This window comes from Cyprinus carpio, chromosome B6 (genome assembly GCF_018340385.1).
Source record: "Cyprinus carpio isolate SPL01 chromosome B6, ASM1834038v1, whole genome shotgun sequence".
Taxonomy (NCBI): Eukaryota; Metazoa; Chordata; class Actinopteri; order Cypriniformes; family Cyprinidae; genus Cyprinus; species Cyprinus carpio.
In genome coordinates, this window is record NC_056602.1 from 8,506,391 (window position 1) to 8,531,470 (window position 25,080).

At 39.2% G+C, this 25,080-nt stretch overlaps 1 protein-coding gene across 16 annotated transcripts in view; it reads left to right on the plus strand.

Annotated features, from left to right (window-relative positions):
* Positions 1 to 12,459: 12,459 nt before the first annotated feature.
* Positions 12,460 to 25,080, plus strand: part of LOC109091758 (bromodomain adjacent to zinc finger domain protein 2B-like) — a 40,166-nt gene continuing 27,545 nt past the window's right edge. For 5 of the 16 annotated variants that reach the window (XM_042725514.1, XM_042725524.1, XM_042725519.1 and 2 more), the window contains exons 1-6: positions 12,462 to 12,681; positions 20,798 to 20,998; positions 21,830 to 22,012; positions 22,343 to 22,548; positions 22,692 to 22,901; positions 23,699 to 24,289. In XM_042725514.1, coding sequence (XP_042581448.1) covers positions 12,516 to 12,681; positions 20,798 to 20,998; positions 21,830 to 22,012; positions 22,343 to 22,548; positions 22,692 to 22,901; positions 23,699 to 24,289 — 1,557 coding nt within the window. In that variant the 5' untranslated portion in view covers positions 12,462 to 12,515. Of the gene's footprint in view, positions 12,682 to 20,797; positions 20,999 to 21,829; positions 22,013 to 22,342; positions 22,549 to 22,691; positions 22,902 to 23,698; positions 24,290 to 25,080 lie in introns of all 16 variants that reach the window. The other 11 variants (XM_042725530.1, XM_042725518.1, XM_042725529.1 and 8 more) reach the window with 7 other exon arrangements.

Genomic DNA, 25,080 nt, shown 5'->3' on the forward strand with positions numbered 1-25,080 from the left:
ACAGTCCGCTGTTTGAGCAAGAGTTCCCTGAGGACAATCTCTCTCCCAAGAGAGAGATAGACGGTCGGATTTCCGCTCGAGTTTGTTCAGATGCAGACCTTCACTTGTTAACTCTCTCGTATTTGAGCAGAAACAGCTTTCATGTTATCCCGCTCTGTGGTTTTTAGCTCTCGCAGGAGGACGTGGTGGATGCGGGCAGTGTGTTGCGCGGCCTAGATTTAGCGTGTTTGTGTGTTTACCTCGTCTGTGTGTGTTGTCTTACCTCTCCGTGTTATTGTTGGGGGCTGTGAGTCACTGGATGTTAATCATTTCCCACACGGGCAAAGTACACACACACTCACACAAGCAAACTGGCAGGATCAGCCGTGATTACTCCCTGCTACACAGGGCTAGTTTTATTAAGAGCGTGTTTACAGCCTGACTTTTAGTCATTAGTCTCTGCCTGTAAACACTTCAAAATCTCATAAACAAACAAAGAGTGATTGAACGGCTGTAAATTGTGTTAAAGTAGAAAATCTTTTTTTGGAGGAAGATTTGTAATCGGTCGAGGATTATTTTTAGCTACCATTAAACCAATGAAACAGTGTAATGCTAATGCTACCATGTTAACATTTGGTTAACAAACGTGTACAGGCAAAGAGCAGGTGCCAGTGAACCGGTGAGGGGCGCTTGAAGATCTCTCTCCTCCATGGCCCTCCGAGGGTTTCACACCGGAGGAGCTCCTTGTAATTAAAAGACAATTTTGTGAAATTGATTAGATTATGCTAATCAGGGGAGATAATATCTAGAGAAGACTGCGAGTGTGTTAGTGTGTGTATGAGTGGGTGGATAAGTGTGTGTGTGTGTGGATTTGAGTGATTATGAAGAGATGGCAGTCCGGTCGCCATTTCAAACCCCTGAATCCACCACACTTGTGTGTGTGTGTGTGTGTGTGTGTTTCTGGAGATCACGCTCACGCCGCCATTTCACACAGCTCCGCTTGGCTGTCTCTGCCGCTCCTGAAATGTCAGAGCGATGTTACCCTGGACTAGGCGTGAGGATATGACAGCTGGCTGCTCACCTGCTGCGTGTGTGTCTGCATGCTGGGTGCTTTCAACTGATCCGGTGCCTTTAATGCATTCCATCGCTGATAGATAATCTCTGTCTTGAATAAAAAATAAACAGAATCGGTGTCCAGGACAAATTGTTTGAGATGAGGCAGGTCATTGTTACAGTCTGACAATGGAATGGCCCATTAGATTCAAGCTCCCCAAGCTTACTGTCAGTGACCTTTGACCTACTGGATTCGGAAAAGGAACAGGCATTTTTCGCAGCAGCGGCCTTGATCAAAAAGTATTCATAGTTTTAGAGTTGTGTATAAGTAAACAACAAATAAATAAATAAGCAAAAATCATCTCATTAGATGCACCATGGGTGTCTTTACAACTTCACACACTCATACACTCACACACACACACACACACACACACACAGATTATGACTCATGCATGTTATCATAACGGCCTTGCCTATATTTGGCTGGCAAAGCCACATAAACTTCACATAATTGGCTTTCTGTTGGGAAGGAACGAGCCATGTGGAAGGCACTCGGAGAGAATGCATAAAGCTAAATGAAGACTATCTCTTTAAACGAACGCCTAATTATGCCATTACATTAACTAAAGAAAGAAGCTCTGTTCTAAAAAGAACAAGGAAAAACAAAGACAGCATTTTAGGTGGAGAGAGCGGTGGATGGAAAAGTCTGAGATCGAGAGAGTGAGAGAGATGGTGCCTTCAGGCTTTATTTAGCTGGGACAACTGAACATGAGCTCATTACACACAAATACACTGCGGCTACTACACCTCCAGCACCCAACTACACATTTAATATGATCTCTCTGTCTAGGCTTTTAGACCTTCTCCTTTAGCGTGATCTCTCCATCCAGATCAGCACATCTTCGATGAAGCTTTGAAGTAACTGATCGCCATAGCTCAGTTTTAAAACCCTTTCTGCCTTGCTATTTAATGTCTAAATACGCAGCTGCATTTTAACAGAAATGGAACCTCATAAGTAGCTGATTTGGACAAGTCTGTTCTCTTGGCTGCCATCCACTCTGAGGGAAAGTGTGTAAAAATTGTACCTTAAGGGCATTGCAGCTTGTCACCGAGGCAGTACCCTCTAAAGAACATCTTTGTACCATATTATCCCTGAAAGGTTCATCATGGTAGTAATTTAATACTACTAATATGCACCTTTTAGGGGTAGATAAGGTACAAAGTTGTACCTTTAAGTGTCCTGCAGTGATAAGCTGTTGTACCACTAAAGATACAATTTTAGCATTTTTTTTCTGACAGTGTGAATGGATAGCGCACCTCGGCACACAAATACAGCTAATATCTACTTGAATAGGGTAAGACTGAAATCTCTAAAACTATTTGTCAAATTTACTTATCAGCGATAAAATCATTTAACTGAATCACAAATTTAAATTCTCCAGTTCCAAAAACATAATTAATTAAAAGTACTGAATGTGTTTCAGGCTAGTCATACTAGTTAATGCACATGCACAATCTGTATGCTAGTATGTCTGGATTGTATTTATAACACACCTCGGAATACTTATAGAAAATATCATTTTTTTAACAGTTCTTTATAATATGCACTACAAACAAATTTGTACGCAGCTCTTTTCTTTATTTAGTGTTAGCAGGGTGCTAAGCACACAAACATTGGGTAAAAAGTCAAAGTCAAAATTTCTGTTGACTTATCTGCCATCTTTTTAGTGAACTTGTCACAATCCATCAGATACAGACTTCGGTATCTCGGCGGAAATAGTAGGTTATCAGATTAGGGTTTCCTTTTCACCTCCTGTCGTTTGAATACTATGAATTTTAAAATACTAATTTCACATAGCATTTTTCACCTACTATATGGAAGTAGACATATTTGCACACAAGTCTGTCAAGGCTGCACCTTTGATGCCTTAACATGCTGTCTAGGTAGGCAGCTTACTAGGTTTTGGAACAAAGCCTGTGTGTGTGTCAATGTTTAGGATTGAAAGATTTGGGCCAGTCCAGTCTGCTTTACCTCAACTCGATCCTGCTGTCCCACTCAAACACCCTGCCCACAGAAAAATCATGCAAGGAGCTATTCTCATCTTTTCTCGCTACGTTTCTGTCCTTTCCGCCCCTTCTTGCTCCTCTTTCCACTTTCTTTCCTGTCAGCTTCTCTTTCTTTCTCTGGAGAGAGAGGGGCTGATGCAAACGGGTGGGCTGCGGTGTAATCCAGGGCCTGGGAAGGTCTGCGGATCAAAATCCATGTTCTGTATCCTCCGCGTGTCCCTCGGCCTTGACGCCCCCCCCGACCCGCCTGCTCGCCTGCAGTCCTTGACGATGCCATCATACCCTCATAAATTCCAACTGCATCCTCCCTGACCCCGCGGCTGACTCCTCCCACACGCAGGATGATTGACAGCTCGCGGCAGACCCACTGATTCCATTTAGTCCTCCCAGATTAATCGCACATTCGCCTCGTGTGTACACGGTTTTTTTACATGCGTGTGGGATTCCTCACAGTTTCCACAGCTTAGCCCACCTTTGTTTTAAAGATCAGGCACAGTAACGGCGTAATCCAACGCCTGATTGTCGCCAGAGCTCTTGGTAATCGTAATCGCCTTGAAATATTGTTGCGGTTGTCGCCATGTGTTCATCCTGGCACTTGGAGAATTCTCTGGAAGGCTGCCGGTACAGTCGAACAGGCCCAGACTCTGAGATGGGCGGCAGGGAGTGTGTTTGGGTGCGCAGATGTGGGCCGTTTTTTAGACTGCTCTGTCTGAGGAGGTCACGGCTGAATAAAAGGATCATATGACAGGGGTGTGATGCACAGAGCGGAGGAGGAAACTTCAATGTGCGTTTTAAGCTAAAATTAGGCAGATGGTTAGACAGCTCTGGATTAGGTCTGGACGCCAGAGAGAGAGAAAGAGAGAGACAGGGTGTGAAAGAGAGCATGATAATATTTAAAACAAAAATTGCTCAAGCAGCCATAGTTCTTGTTTAATTTGCAACTCTGTCTGCCTGTCTCTGTGACTGTATTCCTCAATTAACACACACACACACACACACACACACACACACACACACACACACACACACACCCTAGAACAACACAAATGACTTGAGTAAATTGAACTCGACTGGTATTTAATTACATGAAGTGTCACTGTTTGTTTGTGTGTGTGTTTTGAGTTATAGACTAGAGGTTGTACTGAAAGAGTCTTAAGTTCACCTCTAGTTGACGCTTTGAGCCTGTGTTAACTAGTCAGGGCCACATGACCTCAGTGTCAGTTGTTTTATATGGTGACAGCAGGAGGAAAATTCCCCTGTCTGCAAACTTTGTCCCAGTGTTTTTGTGTTTTTATCTTTGTATGGTTACTTGTCCAAAGGTCTGGGACCATATTGAAAATCCAAGAAAAAAAAATTCCATTGCATTTGTTCCCCAATATCTAGATTACATATTTTAGTATTTTGGGGAAAAAAAGAAGAAGAGAAACAGATTTTGCATCAAATTTGTGAAATTTGTGGAAGGTCTGATTTTCTTTTATTGAGCAGGTAATTTTTTATTCAAATTTTTACTCATTGTGAAACTAATATTATAATTTGTAATAACTTTTTAAATTGAATTAGAAAAATGCTAAATCATGTTTTCACTTGTGGTCTGACTGTTGGACTCTACCTTATATGTGGAAAATGTGACAAAGAAGTGGAACTAGAGCAATTCTCATTCATTTTGTATGTTCACATACAAACAAAACTGTAGAGAACTGCTCCAAGATCCCTAACATAAACAAAAATGTCATGCAAAGAAACAGTTTTTAGCATTGTCTGCATTAATTGTACAATACAAATATATGCAAGCTTTCATGGTTCACCTTTCTAACTTTTCTGGATGACTATTGGACTAGTAAAGTCCCACTATTTTGCTCTGTTTTTCATTAATCACTTTGCTATTTTTATAGTGCATATTTTATTTTGTTAATGATACAAACATGGGATTTTATTATTATTATTATTATTATTATTATTATTATGTGTAGTCTACAGAAAAAAGTAAATAAATAAAAAAAACTTTAAAAACCTACGGTATCCTAGATCAGTGGTTCTTTTATGGGCCCACAGCAAACTTCCAAGGGGCCTGCAGAACGACTTAAATTCTAAATATAATATTTTTAGTAGTAGTAGTATTAATATTATTAGTTTTATATTAAAACTTAGTCAAACTTAATAAAAATACACACACACAAAAAAACATACAATTAAGATGTAAAATGAACTAGTATTGCAACCCTCCCAGCATCTGTTAATAAGATATAGTTAATTCTGTCCTAGATAGATACACTTAAAAGATGCTAGGAGATGTGAATGATTTGAGTTGCTCACATCACTCAATCTTTAGAAAGTTTGCAAATTACACCTTTTTATTTATTTATTTTATTTCTTTATTTTTACTCATTTTTGGCACTTGCCGTTTGTTAATGTAAGAGTGTGTAAGTGTGTACTTTGCAAGGACTGGAAACTTTTGGTGTAGTAGGACTGGCGTCTCAATGCATCGCCTCATACTCTCTCTCCCTCTTTCTTTTCTGAAAATGAATCTCTAATTTCACAGTTATCATCATAACCCCACAATGAATAATGCAAAGTTATTCAAAGAACCAATCTATAACTTATTAATTGCTGCCTTTTCTCATTCAATCTTCTCTCTTCCCACACTCTCTCTCTTTACTCCTCTCTCTCTTTACTCCTCTCTCTGTCTCTCTCTCCTTTTGCACACTTTTATTTGAGATGCCACTTCCATCACCCTTTCCATGTAGAAATGTGATGACTCTTGTGTTATAGTATTGACATGCTGATTTTACTCCCTTTTGAATGTTTAAATCATCCCTAGAGCTAGACACTGTCACACACACACACACACACACACACACACACGCGCACACACATAGTCTACAGGGAGAGTTGTTTTCTTAGCTGATGGTTGTTTTGCAGTGATCAATAGAAGATATTTCTGCTCTGTCCGATCTGAAACAGGAGATGGATTTTTCTCATCAGGTTTATGCTTTTGTCAATGTAAACACACACACACATACACATGTACAAACACAGGACATGAGGGGAGGGCAGAATGTGTGTTCCTCTTTTGCGGAGCTGTAAATCATGTTTATGATGGTAATACAGGTATAGATCAGTGTGTTGATGGAGAGAAGAATTGAAGTGATGAAGCTGTATGTAGTGTAATTATGTTTCTGTCTGTTTGTGTGCATATTGTAAATGTGAATGCGAGTGCATATATGAATGCGTTTTTGTCTGTGAAGACTTTTTGTTTGGAACATGTGTAACTTGCTGTGTGTCCATGAATGTGTTTGTGTGAATGTTAATGGAGACGGTACAGGGACATTGAGCATGTCACACACACATACACACATAGCGCTCTCTGTAATGGAGTGTCTAAATATATCCGGTTTTTGCCAGATCCGCTGCCTCCGGAGTGAATAAGAAATGGGCTTCAGTAAAGGACAGAATTTCTCTCTCACTCACACACACACACACACACACATTCACACTCTTTCTCGTCTTTCCCTCTAATGCTGTGTCGTCGGCATATCGCCGCTCACTTGCAGTGTGTGACAAACCTAGATCAGTAGTTTTTGTGAAAACTAAACGATCTAGTTTTGTTGGATCGCTTGTTTGTAGATGGGATGTAAGACACCTTCGCACACATTTATATTACAGCACAAACATATACACACACACATTGAACGTGCTGTGGCAAGCTAAACATCTAATGATCCTCAATGGTCCCACTGGGATCTTGTGGAGGTCAAAGAATGCTGGTGAATCCTGCGAGACTCTTTATGCTCCTCTGAACTGACCAATCAGCATGCACGTCTCATTGGTGGTCAGCCAGCTGATTATTTGTGCGTCAGACTCGTGTTTTGTAACAAGAGGTCATGCAGGAATGGAGCTCATAAATTAACATTGATCTTTTAGTTCATCGCAGACTGTAAATACTTTTTTTGTGTGGTTCCTAAACTTTGCCGATTGTCAAATGACTTGGTATAGAGAGAACAGGAAATGATGGGGTGAAGGGGGCAGATGGCATAGCTGGCTTTTTCAGTGCATCCGTGCAAGTGAGAAAGCGATTATGTACAAGCTCCAGAAATTTGATAAAGCCTGTATCAAGTAGCTGCAAGAGGAAATCGATTGCCTGAAATCGTTCAACATATTTATTTACACACTAATTTAAATGTACATATTTTCTCAGAGCCTTTGAATAGATTATTATAAAAATATATAATCTATTATAAAATAAACGTATAAATTTATTAGAAAAATATAAATGTATTTTCATAAATGTACTTATGTATTGAAAGATAATGCATATAATATTTCATAAAAATATAATTTATAAATAGTACAAAAATTTAAATTTAAAGTTTATATATTTTTCTGAAAGCCTTGCATAATAATATTATTATAAGTATTAGTAGTATTAGTAAATGTGCAGCATATTATATATAATTAAAACATTTAAACATACTTTTTTCATTGTAAAATTCTATTTATTTTAGTTTAAAATAAAATGTATATAATGATTTCTAATATTTGTAATTCAATTTTTCTTAATATATTTCAAAGCTTTTGTTTGCATAGCTGACATAGTAGAAGTGGCATAGAAGTAAACTGAATTCAAACTTCAATCATTCTTATGAGTACCACAGTTCAATGTGACAGCCCATATGTGGCACAACAAAACAGAACCTGTTTATTTGATCGATTTATAAGTTCTTAAACTCATAAATATCGTTTTACAAGGCAGAGGGCAGTGCTGTTATAGTAGTTCAGTGTGTGTGTTTGTGAAAAAAAAATTGAGAGATTGTGTGTGTGAATGGATCCGTCCCTGGCTTAGGGCTAAATGTAGCTGCTTTATATGCACTACAACAACCACAAGTGTGGGCGTGACCAGCAGCTTGTGTTTTGTGTGCGTGTGTGTCAGCACCAGCCGGCCTAAAGGAATGTGTGTGATGCTTTCCAGTTGACTTTGAGAAGACTGAGAGATCATGAGATCAGAACAAAGCATCCGCCATTTCACTGCATGACCGCTATGCTTATGAAGACAAGTTAATTCTTCCTTTAACATACACTTCAGAGTGCAAAATTTTAGGAGATGTTCGCTTGTAGGACAGCGGTGTGCATGCGTGTGTGTGTGTGTATGTGTGTGGACATCAGGTCTCATTTTGCATTGTTTGTGTGGCATTGTTTGGGCAGACGATCTGCTCGGTATATCTGGTGATCTGTGTTGCTGTGGAAGCGGATCTGGTAACTCCTCATTGGACCACAGAACAGCTCACGGATGAAAGGCCGAAGTATCCCAGCATGCAGCTTTCCACCATCTGTCACGGGCCCTTTGTTTGGGTGTGGGTTGAGCTGCTGGTCTCTGGTTACTCATAACACGCAAAGACACACACACATACACATTTTACAGCTTTGAATCACGTTCCCATCCTTTGAATTTCAACTCTCTGATACCGTGTAGCACAAGAGTAATGTTTGTTACGGTAGAAAGGTGCATTGACGTGATCAATGGCATCTGTCTCCTTGCGTTAGAATAAACCGGATGGTTTGGCTCACGATCAGAATTGTAGAATTTCCCGTTTTGCTCGAAAAGACACGGATTCACAGAGCCGTGGAGAAACTCACAGCTTTTAGCACTTGGAAATCAATTTTATCAGTCTGACCCTGCCGTCCTGCTTTTCTTAAAGACCTCTAGATTATTCATCGATGTGGCAGGACACACACACACACTTACACACACATAAAATCTAATACCCTCTCAATCACAACTGAGACGGCAGAAGAAAGAAAGGTGAATCCAGCACCTCTTTGTACAGGCCACCGCCCACATATCATCCACCCTCCCCTCCTTGATTTAGAGACTGGTGTTTTTAACACGACGCCACACATTCTCTCTTTCTCTCTCTCTGTGCATCCTGGGACGCTGACGGTGGTGTGACTGCCAGTGTCACCAAGCAACCGTGTCTTGCGACAGGCGAAGCCATCTCACGCTTCAGGAAAGCTGCTCCAGCCAATGGCGACGCAGCGCTGCGACCAATCAATGAGTCATAAGGGCCGGGGAGATGGATGCATTTGGACACTCGTTAACCACAATCTCACGCCCTTGTGAAAATAGCATGCGTTCCACGTGCTGTGTACTTACTGGTTGTAGGAATGAGCATTTATGCTGCTGCAGCTGGGAATTAGCAGCGATATGAGGTCAAAGGTCACTGTTCCCCCTGCCGCAGGTCAACGGGAAGGTGACGGGCCTGTGCTGAGCGTGCTCTGGTTGAGGAAAATGGAGTCTTTGTGTCGGTGTGGTTGCTGGCGCGCTCTGATTAGCACTGATCCTTGCTGACGACTCTGTTGGCAGATTAGCGTGGCTAGCATTGGCCATCTGTTACTATCGGCCATAACAAGTGAGAAGTGTGGGTCATGTGTGCGTTTGGAGACAGATATGAGGCATTATGAGTAACACACACACACACAGAATCTTAAATCACACACACACACTCTCCCAAACACAGCGACCTCAGCAGTATATTTCACTGCCTCAGGAGTGTATGATTGATTTTCAGGTTAAATTAAATAACACACAGCTTTATGTAGTGTCTCTCTCTGGAAGCACGTTCATGGGAATCTAGTTCGCGTTTCTCCCGGCTGGCTCGAGAACTGAAGGTGTCGTCCATATTGCATGGACTAAATGTATTCCGCAAAGCACCCGGATCGTGATTAGCATATGATTCACTCATTCGCAGGATCCGGGACCTGCTGTTTTTTCCAGCAATCTCATTGGCCGCATGCACCAAGTCAAATTAATTACGCAGCTCACGGAGATTATGATGCCTGCCTTCCAGTGCCACAGTGGAAGATGGCTAATTAGCTATAAAATCAGACTAATTCTGATGCTAAAGCTGTTTTAATTTCTGATAATTAAGTCAGGATTGGATCCTTAAATACCCTGGCATACCATTATTGCAGTAATCATGGTTGTTGTTATGAATTATTTTGAGACCCTCGTCTGTTAACGTTGATGTTTAAGGTAATCACGCTAAGTGAATAGCTGTAGAGAGGTAGATGATATAACCTATATACAGTACCATTCAAAAGTTTGAGGTCTGTAAGATTTTTTTTTTTAAAGAAATTGATGCATTTATTCAGCAAGGATACACTGAATTGATCAAAAGTGACATTAAAGACATTTATAATGCTACAAAATATTTTTTTTTTATTTTTTTTTTATTGCGGTTTTGTTCAAACTTTCTATTAATCAGTGAATCCTGAAAAAAAATCATCATGGTTTCCATAAATATAGTAAATATCACAACTGTTTTCAACAATGATAATAATAAGAAATACTTGAGCAGCAAAGCAGTATATTTAATAATTTTTTAAGTATCACAAGATGCTGAAGACTGAAGTAATGTCTGCTGAAAATTAAACTTTGCATCACAAGAATAAATTTCATTTAAAAAATGATCATAAATAAATAATTACATTAATTAAAATATATATGAAAAAATATGTATTTTAAATTGCAGTGATTTTTTTGCAGTATTACTACTTTCTACTGAAAATTCTGCCATCTCAGGAATAAATTAGTTTACAATATATTAAAATAAAAAACATTTTGAATTACTGATGTATTTTAAATTGTAATGTTATTTCACTATAGTATTGTTTTACTGTATTTTTGATCAAATAAATGCAGCCTTGATTAGCATAGACTTTCAAAAACATTACAAAATCTTACGACTCCAAACTTTTAAACAGTATCGTGCGTAATCTATAAATGTAACATTATTTGATTCAGACATATTACACTCTATTGAATGATACGATTTATTTTAAACATACAATTCAAAATGTATTTATATTTTATATCTTATGTGTGAGACATGGTTGTGCAATTTAGAAAACCTCCCCTTAGTCTTTTTCGCATTTTCTGTATGTGTTTCAGTAAATGAAGTGACTCGCAGTATCTCTTTTCACATTTTTATTACTGTGTCTGTGTTAGAATGTGTTATCTGATTGAATGTTCATTTGTGATTTACTTCTCAGCAGTTTCACCAAGATATATTCAAGCACTGTGTATAATTCAATCGTTGTTTTCCACTGAGCATTGTTTGGGTGTTTTTTTACGGCTGAATTTCAAGCTAGCATTCATTTAGAGTAACCTGCCATGAACTTGAATTGGCAGGGTCATGACCTGGTGACCTTTGACCTTTGGAGGCAAGGTATGAGTGAGGGGAAAATGGTCAGAAAGAGGAGATAGAGGGATGATCCAAAACACGAGGAAGCAACGGACAGGTGGAGCGAAAGAAAGGGGGATAACAACCGCAGTGGCAGATTGTGGCCTCTGCTGCTGTTTACGCCAATATTCAGACACTTTCATTATGTGTGTGTGTTAGTTTCGGCATTGCTCTCGGGCGAGAGTTGTTAGTTGATATTCCGTGGATGCTTCCATCTCTGAGATCTAATCGGTGTGTGTATGCATGTGTGTGTGTGTGTGTGTGTGTGTATGCATGTGTGTGTGTGTGTGTGTGTGTGTGTGTGTGTAGCAGAGATATACAAGAAGGAGAGCCACTCAGGGGACAGGCCACGAGTGTTTATATATAATGACAGAATAACAAAGCCATGTTTGCTACACCTTGGCGCTCTCTGCTGCTTCCCCCATCGAAATCTCCTCTTGACATTAGCATCCATGCGGACATGCGACCAAGCTCAAGATTTCCAAACACATAAAACGTTTAACTTGTCTTCAGCAGTCAGGTATTTTCTGCTTGAACATAGACGGTGTGCTTGAATCACACGCTAACGGCTGCGAATCGTATTTTCATGCATTTAAAGTATCTGCAGATATGGTATGTTTTGAGGAGGGAAAAATACATTCAAGAAGGCTTGTGGGGTTTTGTGTGTGTATACTGTATATGTTGGCTGCGTGTGACTGTCTTTAATATGCCTCTCTCCAAACTGTGAAATCTCCACAGAAACAGTTAAAGGCATAATTTGCCTGTTAAGCACATCAAGTGTGAGAATGCTTGTTTTACGCTGTGTAAAAATGACTGTGAATAGTCTTGTAAATCAGTGCACTGCTCACTTTGTGTGTGTGTGTGAAAGTGTGTGAGCCTGTGTCAGTCTCTCTTCTATCCTATTGAAGGGGGTCTCGACAGTGAATGAATGGTTAACTTGACAAGCCGAACAAACCCTCTGTCCAAACGGGACGTTAATGTGTGGTCCTGTAGAAATATGCTTGTGGGGCTGGTTCGTCTTGCGAGTAGACGTGTGTGTGTGTGTGTGTGTAGGAGACTGACTGGTGTTAAATAGAAATATTGTTCATGGCAAGTGAAATGTGAAAGGAAGAGTGGCAGGCCGTGTGTGCGTGCAAGAGCTTGCTCTAATTATCGATTGGATTGTGCTTGACAGATATGGAGTCTGGAGAACGGCTGGCCTCGCCTTCCACCACCCCGGCCTCCGTCCACACCGCCACCTCTGCATCAACATCTTCCTCCTCTTCCTCTTCCTCATCCACAGCAGCCTCCAATGCCAAGAGCAGCCTGAACCACGGAGCCACGGCCTTGCTTGGCACATGCGGTAAGAACTTGTGCTCGCACACACACACACACACACACTCTTTCATGCCCTGACGCAAGGGTTGCTTATTGTTGCAGTGTGAAAAGTGCTCAGTCAAAACTCACACACAGTCACACACCAGCACATTTCCACACACACCGCCTAGTGTGTCGCACAGGCACGCTTTGAGCCCGTCTCCAAGTTTAGACTGCGTGGTTGGCGGCAGATTGGAGACTGATGTCATCAGGGACCTCTCTTCCTGTTTGATGAAGCATCTTTTTTTCTCTTCTCTGAGTGACATGTGATAAAGCGCAAATCTTCTCTGCTGATTGAGTCTTGTCTGATAAGGCACAAGTGTTCACTTTCTCAGATTTTGTTCTGTTAATGGGATTGCTCTGCCAAAAATGAAAGTTCTGTCATCATTTACTGTTCCTCATGTCGTTCCAAACTCAAATTTATTTATTTTTTCCGGGGAACACAAAAGGAGATTTTTGCAGAGAGTCCAGACTATACTTTTTTTTGTAAATAGGACTGGGGCTGTAAAGAGCCAAACAATAAATAAATAAAAACATAAAAGCACCATAAAGTTAGTAATTATGACTCTATATTAAAAGGTTTGCTTTTAAAAATGTTTGCTTGGTATGTAATCTCAAGCAAGTACAGTTACATTTACAATATGTGATGTTATATATGCTCTATGTGTTATATATGAATAAAATCCTTAATTAATTCTGTTCATTATTAAACCAATTCATTCATTTGGATTACTTTTGCGATGTCTTTATGAACTTTTTGATGACTGAAAGTTATAGTTGTGTGAAATTTAAAGGGATTGACAAAAATGATAATAAAATATCAAAAATACTGTTGATTGAAGATGAACTAAAGCCTCATCGGTTTTGATTGACGTGAGGGTGAGTAAGTGACAGAATTAAATTTTTTAGTGCGCTATCCCTTTAAGTCATTTAAAGCCATACAATAGCTTTATGTGAGCAAGATGTGTGTTGATTTGACATCAGTGATATATTTGTTGTAGTTATGCAATCATGTTTAAATTTGATGTAATCATGAATAAGATTTGAGAGTTATGGTGGTGGAGAAGATTTTCAGCAGTTAATGACTTAAAAATAAGCAGATTTTCAGCAGTTAATGACTTTTCTTGCATTAAGTTAGCGCTAAAGCTGCATGAACATTCTTCAGAACTTTTCCTCTTGTGTTTCAAAATGGAATGAAAGTTATACAGATTTTGGAAATACAGTGTGAATAAATGAGGACAGAATGGACATTTTTTGCATGAAATACCCCTTGAAAGTTAGTGTTACGCAGTAGAGCTATTAGTTGAACAACATTTCTTAGTAACAAAGTGATAGGCTACTACTTTTTAAATAATTTTGCCTTGCATTAAAAAAACTGTTTTAGCAAGCTAGCAACACTGCCATGTTACATTTTATACCTGACATTATTTAAGAAATTGAGTCACATATCTGGTGGCTGTTTTGGATCAGAACTAGCAATGGCTGATTTGTAAATTAATCTCTTTTCAATGAATTGTTGAACAGCTTAACAAAATCGATTCACAATTCAGTCTGCATTGTTCAGCTCACTCACCCACTGAACTGTGAAAGGTTTCTCACTAAATAAATCAGTAATGGGATACAAAAAAACAACAAGAGTGCTGATGTAAAATTAAATGTTTACCCAAAATCAGTTAAAAACCCCATTTTTGGGTTACTTGTGGAGCTTGAAACCTTGCGTTTCACCAAAGAAAGAAAACACAGGTTTGAAATAATATTAGGGTAGGTAAATAAATGATGACGGAATTTTCATTTTTGGATGAACTTGTATATTAATCACTTTTCCAACTGTCCATAGTCTTTCTATCTGATAAAGCATCTCTTCTCCCTCCCTCTTGTGTTTTGTTCATTCTGTGGCGTAGTCAGGACTGAAGAAAGCCACCGACTTGCTCCTGTCGTAATTACCGACTTATTGTTCAGCATGTGAAAACACAGTCCAGGATTTAGCACTCACAGTTTTGGCTGCAAATTGAAAAGCTGCTGCATTAATGAATCTCAACCAATTAACTAGGCCTTTGTTAATACTGCTGTCATCTCACTCTCCACCCCCCTTCACATAAACACACGCACACACGTGAACGCACAGGCACAATAACACTTTCCCTCCATCCTTCCTGACACTCTTAAATATCCTCCTCTCCTCCATAAACTGTGAAGTTTGTAAGGCTCCACTGACTCTTTCCTGTTTGTAATTCGCTCTGTCTGCTCTGGTTTCGTTTTTGGCCCCGTGTCGTTTTCTGACGAGACTCTCATTAACAGTTGATATTCCACATGGCTTTCCACTCTTCTACTTCCTCACCAACCCGACAAGAAGAGTCACGGTGAAGGGAGACCCTTTGTTTTTGCTATTTTTCCCTTCAGAGCTTTGGATTTTTTGAATATGTAATTCCAGCTCCGGCTCATCTCTCTTGGAATTCAAGTACCCAGCAAAATTCGGGTTCAAGTACTCACCAACTCTTTGTTGTTCTGTTTTTACAGAAATAAAATTTAAAGCTCCAGTTTTAGTCAGAGCCGTGGCTTAGTGGTTACTGCAGATACTTCTGACAAGTTGAGCCCTGATGCTCATGTGAATAATGCAGGTTAAATTCTAGCTTCTAACATATAAACACTAAATCCTAAAAAAGTCTGTTTGTTTAGATGTAAACCGGCTTCAAAATAAAAATAAAAAAAACCCTAAAGTCACCATTCTCTGCCATTAAATTGGCAAGTGCGAACAGACATTTTTTGTGTGTGTTTTGAAATAAGTAATAAGCCTTTGGAACAACATTAAGGTTGAATTATAATTTATTGGAGTTTGCAATAAATAAGCAGCAGTCATAATTAAAGTAGTTTAAGGCCCTGTCCACACAAACGTGTTTTTTTTATGCGGTTTGGCCGCAGGTTTTTCTATGCGGTTTGGCCCTTCGTCCACATGCAAATGCAGTGCCGGGTCACTGAAACTGCACATTTTTGAAAACGCCTGCCAGGGTGTACATTTTCAAAAACTCCGGTTGTAGTGTTATCGTGTAGACAGCAAAACCAGAGTTTTTGGCTTGTGATGTCGGAGCCAGCGCTGTTATCTCCTCCTACTGGAAACTTTTTCAGGGTTCTGATTGGCCAACATGGCTTTAACGGTTGAGATTATATCGCCACCTGTTGGCTTGGCATGCTCTTGACAGTGCATCATAGCATGCGTCTGCCTTTTCATGTGGACAGAGATTTTTTTTTAAACGGAAGAAGGAAAAAAGTTTATAAAAATACCCGTGTACGTGTGGACATGGCCAGTTTAAATTATTATTGAGTACTGATTGATGTTCACTTGGATTTTTTCCTTATCGAGGGGAAATAACTTAATACTCTGTCATTTATGTAGTTGTATGGTAAAATGTATATTTTTATTTGTGTAGCGTTATGTTCCAAATAACTACAAAATATCATGGTTTGAAAAAGAAAGAGAACAACAGAATGCGCTGCTTGGTCTCCTCGAGAATCTTTCCGGCACATGCCACAAACATGAGCCACAGCGAATGATTGTCTTTTAAAAGGTTTCATTTAGATTATTTGACGTTAAATGCAACATATAAGTCACTTGGGAATAAATCACAGTAGGCTTATGTATCATGATAAAAAAGTGACTTTACAGTCTGTAATATATGGATGGGTATACCAAATTATTTCGCAGACCCCCTATCAATTTAAGAATCGCTGGTCTACACAGAAGAAAGCCCTGTCTATACTCTGCCCCGGTACGAGTTGTGTCAAGCTATTCATTAGTCTGTTTGTTTGATGAAAAAAGATGAAATGTAGTTGCAATAAATGTATTAACTGCAGCAGCAGAGGACTGTTATTCTGCTGCATGAAAACTGCGGAAGAACTGATGACAGCACGGTTTTGATCTTCAGCTGACCAATCAGCAGAAAGGGGCTATTAATTCCCGCCCAATTGTAGAAATTGAATATTCATGCTGTTTATTCATTTTTGTACGAAAAATGAATGAAAAACGAAACTTTAAGCTGAATTCTTGTTTTTTTTTTTTTTTTTTTACAAAAAACAAAGAACGTTTTCTAATTTTTCTACTTTCCATATTAAATAAAAAAAAAAACGAATGAACGAATGATTAATGGATTATGCAGGACTACTTGACCAGTCATCTAACTATTGATTCAATTGGTGGTGCTGATGTATATATATCATTTTTAAATTTGGATATTTTTAGTACTAACAATGCTTTTAACCATGCTATAAAACTAATTTCTTTTAGATGTTTAGTCTTTAAATTTAAAGCATCACTGCTATAACCAAACATGGATTCAAATATTTTGTTGCTATTTTTGATCATCTTGCAGTAATCTCATTGTTTTTTTGTTGTTGTTTTAAAAAACAGTGTCTAGACAAAATTAAGTTGACATTTTCTCTTTTTTTTTCTGCTTCACTGATGAACCTGAAACCATTATTCTGGGCATTCTAAAGACCCGTTAACAAGCTAGTTTGTCCAGTAACCCACTAAATAATTAAATTTGAAAACATGAAGTTTTCAGTTCCAAGAGTGCTGAGTTTCATAAAATAGGACTGGGACAGTTTGCATCACTCCACTTGTCTGTGATTGCTAGAATTCCAACACTTGATCCCGCTTTGTCCTCCTTTGGGATTATTTTTGTTGGCTGTGCAAAAATAAAATGGCCATATTGTGTCTGGTAGTTTTAGTTTATATAACGGTTTTATATAAAACAATATTTAATAAGCAAGATTGCTGTATTACTGAATATCACTATGGCTGTGATTATCTGTAATATTCGGTACAATAATCATTCCTGCTCATGTGATATAAAACTGGAAGAAATCCGAAAACAAAGAATGATCCATTTTAAAAAAAAAAGTGATTTACTTGGGTTAAACAGACAAGAGAACCTCGGTAATTCAGTCCTAGTTGAGCTGATTAACGTTCAGAATGAGACCATCCCTCGACAGGTTCTCACAGCGCTATCATTGCCGCTTTAAATGCAATTAACACTTTGTCCCACTAAATCACCGGCACACAAGCGTGCCAGAGCGATAGATGATGTTCAGGTCGAGAACGAGGTGCATCTGGGCTTAAACAGAGAATATTTTAACCTCTCACAGAACAAACGGTGGCCACATGTTCGCACTTTTTCTCGCCGTCCCCCACAGACACACAGACAATTAAGTCGGCTGTCAGATCTGTCTGTAGAAATGTGATTGATGCAAACGGAGGGCACATTAATCGGCTTCCGCCGCATCCCACATAAGAGAGCGAACGAGGAGACAGGTGGGGGAGGACAGTGCCGCTTTTCAAGATGGCTCGGTTTGTCAGAAGATGGAGAACATGGGAAGGTGTGTTGGTGGTGGGGTGGGGGACAAGCGAAGAAAGAGAGAGACGGTGAGAGAGAACGAAGGAGAAAGATAAAATAAGAAGGATATCAGGTAATCCGGTAATTCTGCTCTGCTCCTCTCAGAGGCTGATTTAATTATTGCCGGCTGAAAGCGCATTAATATGAAACTGGCGTTTCTGCCACTGTGTGTGTTTGTGTGTGTGTATGTGTGCCAGCAGGAGCGGATGATGGTCTTTGGGGGAATATTTCCTCTCATTTATCTTCACATCCGCCTCTCTCCTTCTCAAGCTTCTTCTTTTCGTCCTTTTTTCCTTCTTTTGACGCCACTGTCTATATCAGGACAAACCCACTTAACATACAGGCTGTACTGGATTTGTGTGTGTGAGAATTAAAAAGGACAGGCCTTAAGCTCGGGAACTGAAAGCTGTCTGTCATATTCTTTCTTCTCTCTTCCATTCTAGAGCCGTATTAAAGATATGTGACATGCTTAAATATTATCAGTGAAATGTAACATACTGTCTGTTAATGTTTGTACCTTGCTTCAAAATCAGTAAAATACCGTAACTAAGGTTTTGGTGGCAATGCTACTGTGCAACTGGCGTTTCATGGAATAGTAACCCAAACTGTCATCGTTTACTCACCCTCATGTCTTGTTTCTTCTGTGGAAGATAAATGGAGAAGTTTTGAGAAATGCTTACACTGGTGACCGGCGTTGTGTCAAGATGAAATGATGGCAAAGAATCATAAATGCAGTTGATATGGCACTATATTCCAAGTCTTTAGGTGCCATCACAGAATTTTGCAGGCAGGAAAAGCTCCATTTGTCTGTTGCCAATTTTTGTCATGTGAAGCACAGCTCACACAAAAGTTACTTTCAAAAAAGCAGCTTTCTGTTGTGCACACAAAATTCACAATTGCGTGAATTCCTAATGAAATGACTGGATTTTGTTCTTGAAAATTTGCAGAACAACAGTAAATATGAATGAAGGAACAGACTGAAATGTATATCAAATAGAGAATATGAGTTTTGACAGACAAGAAAGTAGTTTTTTACAGTACAGTAACAAAAACAGCTCGTTTTTAAGGGTCAGAGAGAGTGGAAAATGGCCATGCAAGACTAAATTATGACTGTTTTCTTGGACTTTTCAAATGGACAAACATTCTAAGTGGACTCCAGGGAAAAATGCTGCAAAAAATCTGCATGCAGCAGACAGTTCCTACAGTCTTCAAACATAAACAAGAGCAAAGGGAAGTCAAGGCCCTCTCCTTCTCTCTGTCTCTCCTGGAGTTATAGCTATCTGCAAAAATCCTGCATTTCCCATCATCACTTTTCTCTGTGTGTGTGTGTGAGAGAGAGCTGGCGCGGTGCTGCGCTGGCGGAACGGTGCGCTCAAGCCTTTCTTCTCTGTGCTCCCTAATGGAAATTGAATTTGCATGAAATATGCGGCTTAGAAATTACATGTGACTCCTGAAGGAGACAATGGGCAGCATCAGCGCTGCCAGAGGAGATCGATCCCAGAAAGGATGCAATCTGGATGATGATGACGACGACAATGATTAATATGAAGAGCTCTGTGTTTACATGTATACCGAGAGCCTATACAATGTCAAACAAGAGATTGAAGTGATTTATCGAACTCAGAGGGTGTTGTGATATCTTATAGAATATTGTGGAGATGCAAGAGCGCTTTGGGCGTCTTCTCTCCCACTTCTTCCTTGTTCTATCAAGCGGAGACTTTCATTTGGTCTGATCATAGTTATTAATCAAATACTGTCAGAAAGCCTGTGATTACATTAACATTAACAGCCATCAAACTGTCTCTCATTGAGTCTCTCACACACATTTACTTAGCGGCCTAAATGAAGACAAAACAGACTGTTGTGGGTTTTTTTGTAAATAATTATATAATTTTAATTTATTATTTAATTATAAATACAATAGACTCTCCCTACCCCTAAAAGAAAACTTTAAGCATTGTAGCTTAAAAAAAAAGATTGACTCATTTTTTAAGATGTCCCCAAATTAACCCAAGGGGAAGTTTTGCCATGTTTAGCTAACTTCTGGGAACATGCAGGGAAACCCCTCCATGTCTGCTCTCATGTAAATTACAGACAAACAATGCACAACAGAAATTGCTCATGCTGTCTCCTTTTTTGGACGTGCAAATATAAACGTCTCAGGCCTTTGTGGCTGAAAATGCAGCTTTATGAGCATTGCTCATAGTCATTTTTAAAATATGTGGCTTCAGGGTCTGAATCTGCACTACGAGGCTATAGGCGCGCACACAGAAAGCCATACACCATCCTGAACCTCTCTTTGATACACACACACAAGCCCACACACCTTGACAAAATGCTTTAAACACTCAGAACACATAGAAGCGCTCACTGAACTCTGAATCACTCAACACTCACTCTCGTTCTCATACAAATAACTTCCGTTCTATTCCTAGAGTGTCACTGGAGGTGGAGAGATTTATATTCTTACTACATTCAATGCAAAAAATAAAAATCTTAACCAGAATTTTTTACAAGTTTATTTTAGAAGCAAACTTTGGTACGATATTAATACTTACTGTATGTCATATAGAATATAATTAGTTTTTTGTTTATTTTTTCCCTACAGTGTGCCAAATATTTTTTTTTTTAAACATTAACTTTTAAAAATATTCTGGTTTGTATGGTTACCTAATTCTAAAAGTGTAATGGTTTTGTGTGTGTTTGATGGGGCAGGTCCTCTGTTTGGGATGACGGGCAGTGACCAGCCCTTCAGTGTCAGCTCAATGACCTCTGTGCCCAGCGCGTATCCGCTCATGGCCCACCCAGCCTTTGGTCTGCTATCACCGGCGACGGCCCGCCCAGAGTTTGGGGGTCTAGGAGGACTGGGGGTCTCTGCTGCCCTCGCAGCTCATCCACAACTAGGAGCCTTCACAGGTATGTGTGTGAACGAAAGCCTGATGACACAAAGTCCTATGTAACCAAATGACACAAAAGTATAAAATAAAAAAGACCATATTTAATAATTTTGGGTTTTTTTTGATTATTAAAGTTTTTTAATATCCAAAATAAAAGTTTTGTTTACATAATATATGTATGTGTACAGGGTATATTTATTATGTATATATAAATACACACACATAAATTATATATTTAGAAAATATTTACATGTATATACATTTATATATTTATATTCTTATATTTTATATTAAATATAAATATATTTAATATATTAAATATATATATTCTTTTTAAATATATACATGCATGTGTGTGTATTTATATATACATAATAAATATACACAGTATACACACATATATTATGTAAACAAAACTTTTATTTTGGATGTGATTAATCGTGATTAATCATTTGACAGCCCTACAAATAATATAATATAATATAATATAATATAATATAATATAATATAATATAATATAATATAATAACAGTATAACCATAATTCTGTAATAGCAACAACAGTAAACCATACGTATAACTATAATTCATAATTGCATTATTATTATTAATAATAATGACAATGTTTGTGGCCGTTTATTCATGACTGAAGCCCTGATGATGCCAAGCCTTATGTACCTAAATGACATAAAAGTGTAATATTCATAAACAATTTTAAGTAAAAAATTATATTCTAATAGTGTATGTAACAGTATAACAATAACTCTAATAATAGTATATTCTAATAAAAGTTATAATAGTAAATATTTATTTCAGTCCTGTCTCCTTTAGATTGTCTAACATAAAATTAGGAGGTGATTTACTCTTTCCTTTCTCAGAATGGTGGAGAGCAGCAGAAGCACATGGACGGAGTCATCCAGCCTTCTTCCCGCCTTTTCTAGGTCTGCCACCTATGTTTGCCCCGCCGCTGCACAACCACGACACCAATCCTTACACATCCAAGACACCCAGCAAGAGCAGTCAGGCCTCCAAAGGTATTACTCTGTAAAACCCTAATCTATATCTGCCTCCTGGAAATGTATGCTATCCCTTGGAGGCAGACTTAAAGTTAAACAAAAGTAATGCAGCAGTAATGTAGCCTTCAGGCTGGTGTGCTCATAGTAATCATCGCCTTGAGCAGTCGCCTCCAGTGCTGAATTCATAAGGAGATCTTCTGCAGTTTAAACTCCAGAAATCCATGACAAAGGCTAGTTGACATAGTATATATGTTGATGGAAATCTGTATTTGTTTCTGTAACTTGTAGCAAGAATTTGCATCGTTTAAAAGCATCTAATTTGGTTTATGTGAACTCTTTTGTGCGCAGGTGTGAACGGAGCTGTGAATGGTCGTTCACTGTCTCCATCTGCGGCTAAAGGAACGGTTTCGGCTTCTGCCTCCCCCTCCCCCGCGCTCCGGCCCCCTGAACACAGCCGGACACTCAACGCCAAAGCCCGCGACCGCAAGGCCAGTCACCATAGCAACAGCACAGGGGAGCTTCAGGAGAAACCCTCACAGAAACCTAAAGAGAAGGTACAACATCATGACATATGAGGGACGGACATGCAGTTTGCAGTCTAAACACACAAACACTTCTTGTACATGAGCAAATATTTAACTGTTTGTTGAATTCAGGAAAATTGACTCATGATTGACGTCTGTGCCAACCCATGCAGAAAGCCCGAAAGAAACAGGTAGAGGGGTCTGGCGTAAGCGAGAGTGAATCTGGATCATCGCTGGATACTGACAGCGATGGCGTGAGCAGCAGCGATATCGATGATCTTGGAGAGGAAGAAGATGATGATGATGAAGACGAAGATGAGCAGAGTAAAGACAGTGAGGAGTCGGACTCAGAAAAGGAGCGGCAGAAAAAAAAGAAAATGAAAGTAAGATGCTGCTCATATTAGCTTGTTACTATTACTGGGCAGGAAACCAAAAGGTTGCAGGTTCAAACCTTACCATTGCACCACTGAGTAAACCACTTAACCCCAGATTGCTCTAATGCATTGGAATGCACTTTTGAAAAAAGTAACATAACAGAGGTCACTCAAAAATATTTAGGCCTAAATTTAAGGTTTGTGGATTTGAATTGAATGTAAAATTTGTATTACATTATTTTAACATAAAATAAAATTTATGTAATGCATATTGGTCAGTCATGCATAAATAAAATGGTTTAAAAACAGGGAACATTTCTGTAATAGTACTAACAAACAGAATGAGTTTTACATAATAACCAGGTTTATATATTTATCATCAATAAATCAAATTTATTTCAATTTCAAACATTTTAACGAAATGAATATTGCTTGTCCAACAGATGGCCATATTTTAACCATGTTAATAATTTAACCACAATTAAGAATTATAATAATAATTTGACTAAATATAAATTGTCATGATTTTATTTGAGTGCAGAAATCTTACTCATTTAATTTATGTATGACTGACAAATATACATAACATTGTTTATATCTTTTTTGAATTTCTATGGAATTTAAAATGCAAGAATCTTAAAATAAGGCCTAAATAATTTTTGAGAGTGTCTTAAAGTTAGAGTAACAAAAACAATCTGTTTAATGCTGAGGGTCCATGAGAGTGACTGTTGACTGTTTTTAGTGTAAAAAACAAACAATAAAAACCTTAATCAACAAATGGCCTTCTCTCTGTCTTGTTTGCCCAGATTGTGACGCCAAACTCTGGGCTCAGTAAGAAGGAAAAGACCAGGCTGTTGGCAGCCAAAGACTTCCACAGAGGCCTGCCGGGCAGTGCACCCTCTCCTCCAGTGCACCTGCATCGCTCTCCACCTCCTCCAGGCCTGTCTCAACCCCCTCTGCTGTCTCTATCGGGCAGAGCCAGAGCCCGAGAAAGACCCCTCCACACCAGCATCATTCAGTCCACAGGCCTGGCTGCAGGCGCTAAACCATTAGCGCTAATCGGACAGTCACGTCGAGACCTTTCTCCTAAACATTCTCCCCAGCATCACACCTCCTCTCCAAAAAACACATCAGCCACTACCAAGCCCCTCACTTCCTCACCTCAGCCCCTCCCACTCTCTTTATGCTCCTCCCCCAAACCACTCTCAGTCCCCTCCCCTCCAAAACCCCTCCCCCTGTCTTCTTCCCCCAAACCTCCCCCTCTCACCCCTTCCCTCAAAGCGCAGTCTCAAGCTTCCTCCCAGAAGCCCCAATCTCCAGCGCTGGACGCTCTGACCAGCAGGAAGATTCTGGAAAGTTCTCTGGCACAAGTCACTGCTGACTACAGGCTGAAACAGGTGAGTAGACAGTCTGCCACGGTCTGGCAGGAGAAATGTGAGACTGTTCATCCTTGAAGTCCATACATTAATCTCGCTTTTCCCTCAAGGCCGGTGTCCACATTTTCATTTTCCAGAAAAGCAAACCAGCTAAAGCAAATTCTCCACAGTTTGTGTCCGTATCTTTTAAGCCAATTTAGGATTATCGCTTTTAGGGTGCTGTTGGTATTCAGGACATGTCTCTCCTTATTGACCAGCCTATTTGAAAAGGTCAGAGTAACGGAGAGGGAATGTGAGGGGGAGAGAGAATTATTTGTGTGTGTGTGTGTTTGTGAGTGTGTTGAAGACAGAAATGCAGAGAGAAGGACAGAAAGGACAGCTCCATTCTCTTATCAGTAGAACTGGCTTCCCTACTGTGTGGCTTTAGTTTGGTAAATGAAAGTGACAATGTGCATCGCTTTATTAGAATTACTGAAGCAAAACCAAAAGGCAATTAACTCCATGACTTCTTAAGGGTCCAGATTTCAGCAAATGAGTGTAATAAATGTGCCTTTTCCTCACCTCTTCTTTTGTTGCCTTGAAATTACTGTTGAACAGGGTTAATATAGTTTTTTCTTCTACTTGTAATTAACCAGAGTGGTTTTATTATTATGTTACAGTGAGGAACAGTTTCATAATATTTTAATTGTAATAGTGGTGCTTACTAAGGCAACTAACGATGTTACTCTTGTTCATACATGAGGATCTGGTGTGTGTGCTGTGTGAATGCTTCCTGAATACATGTGGCTGGTTGAGGTGCTTTTACTTTTCTA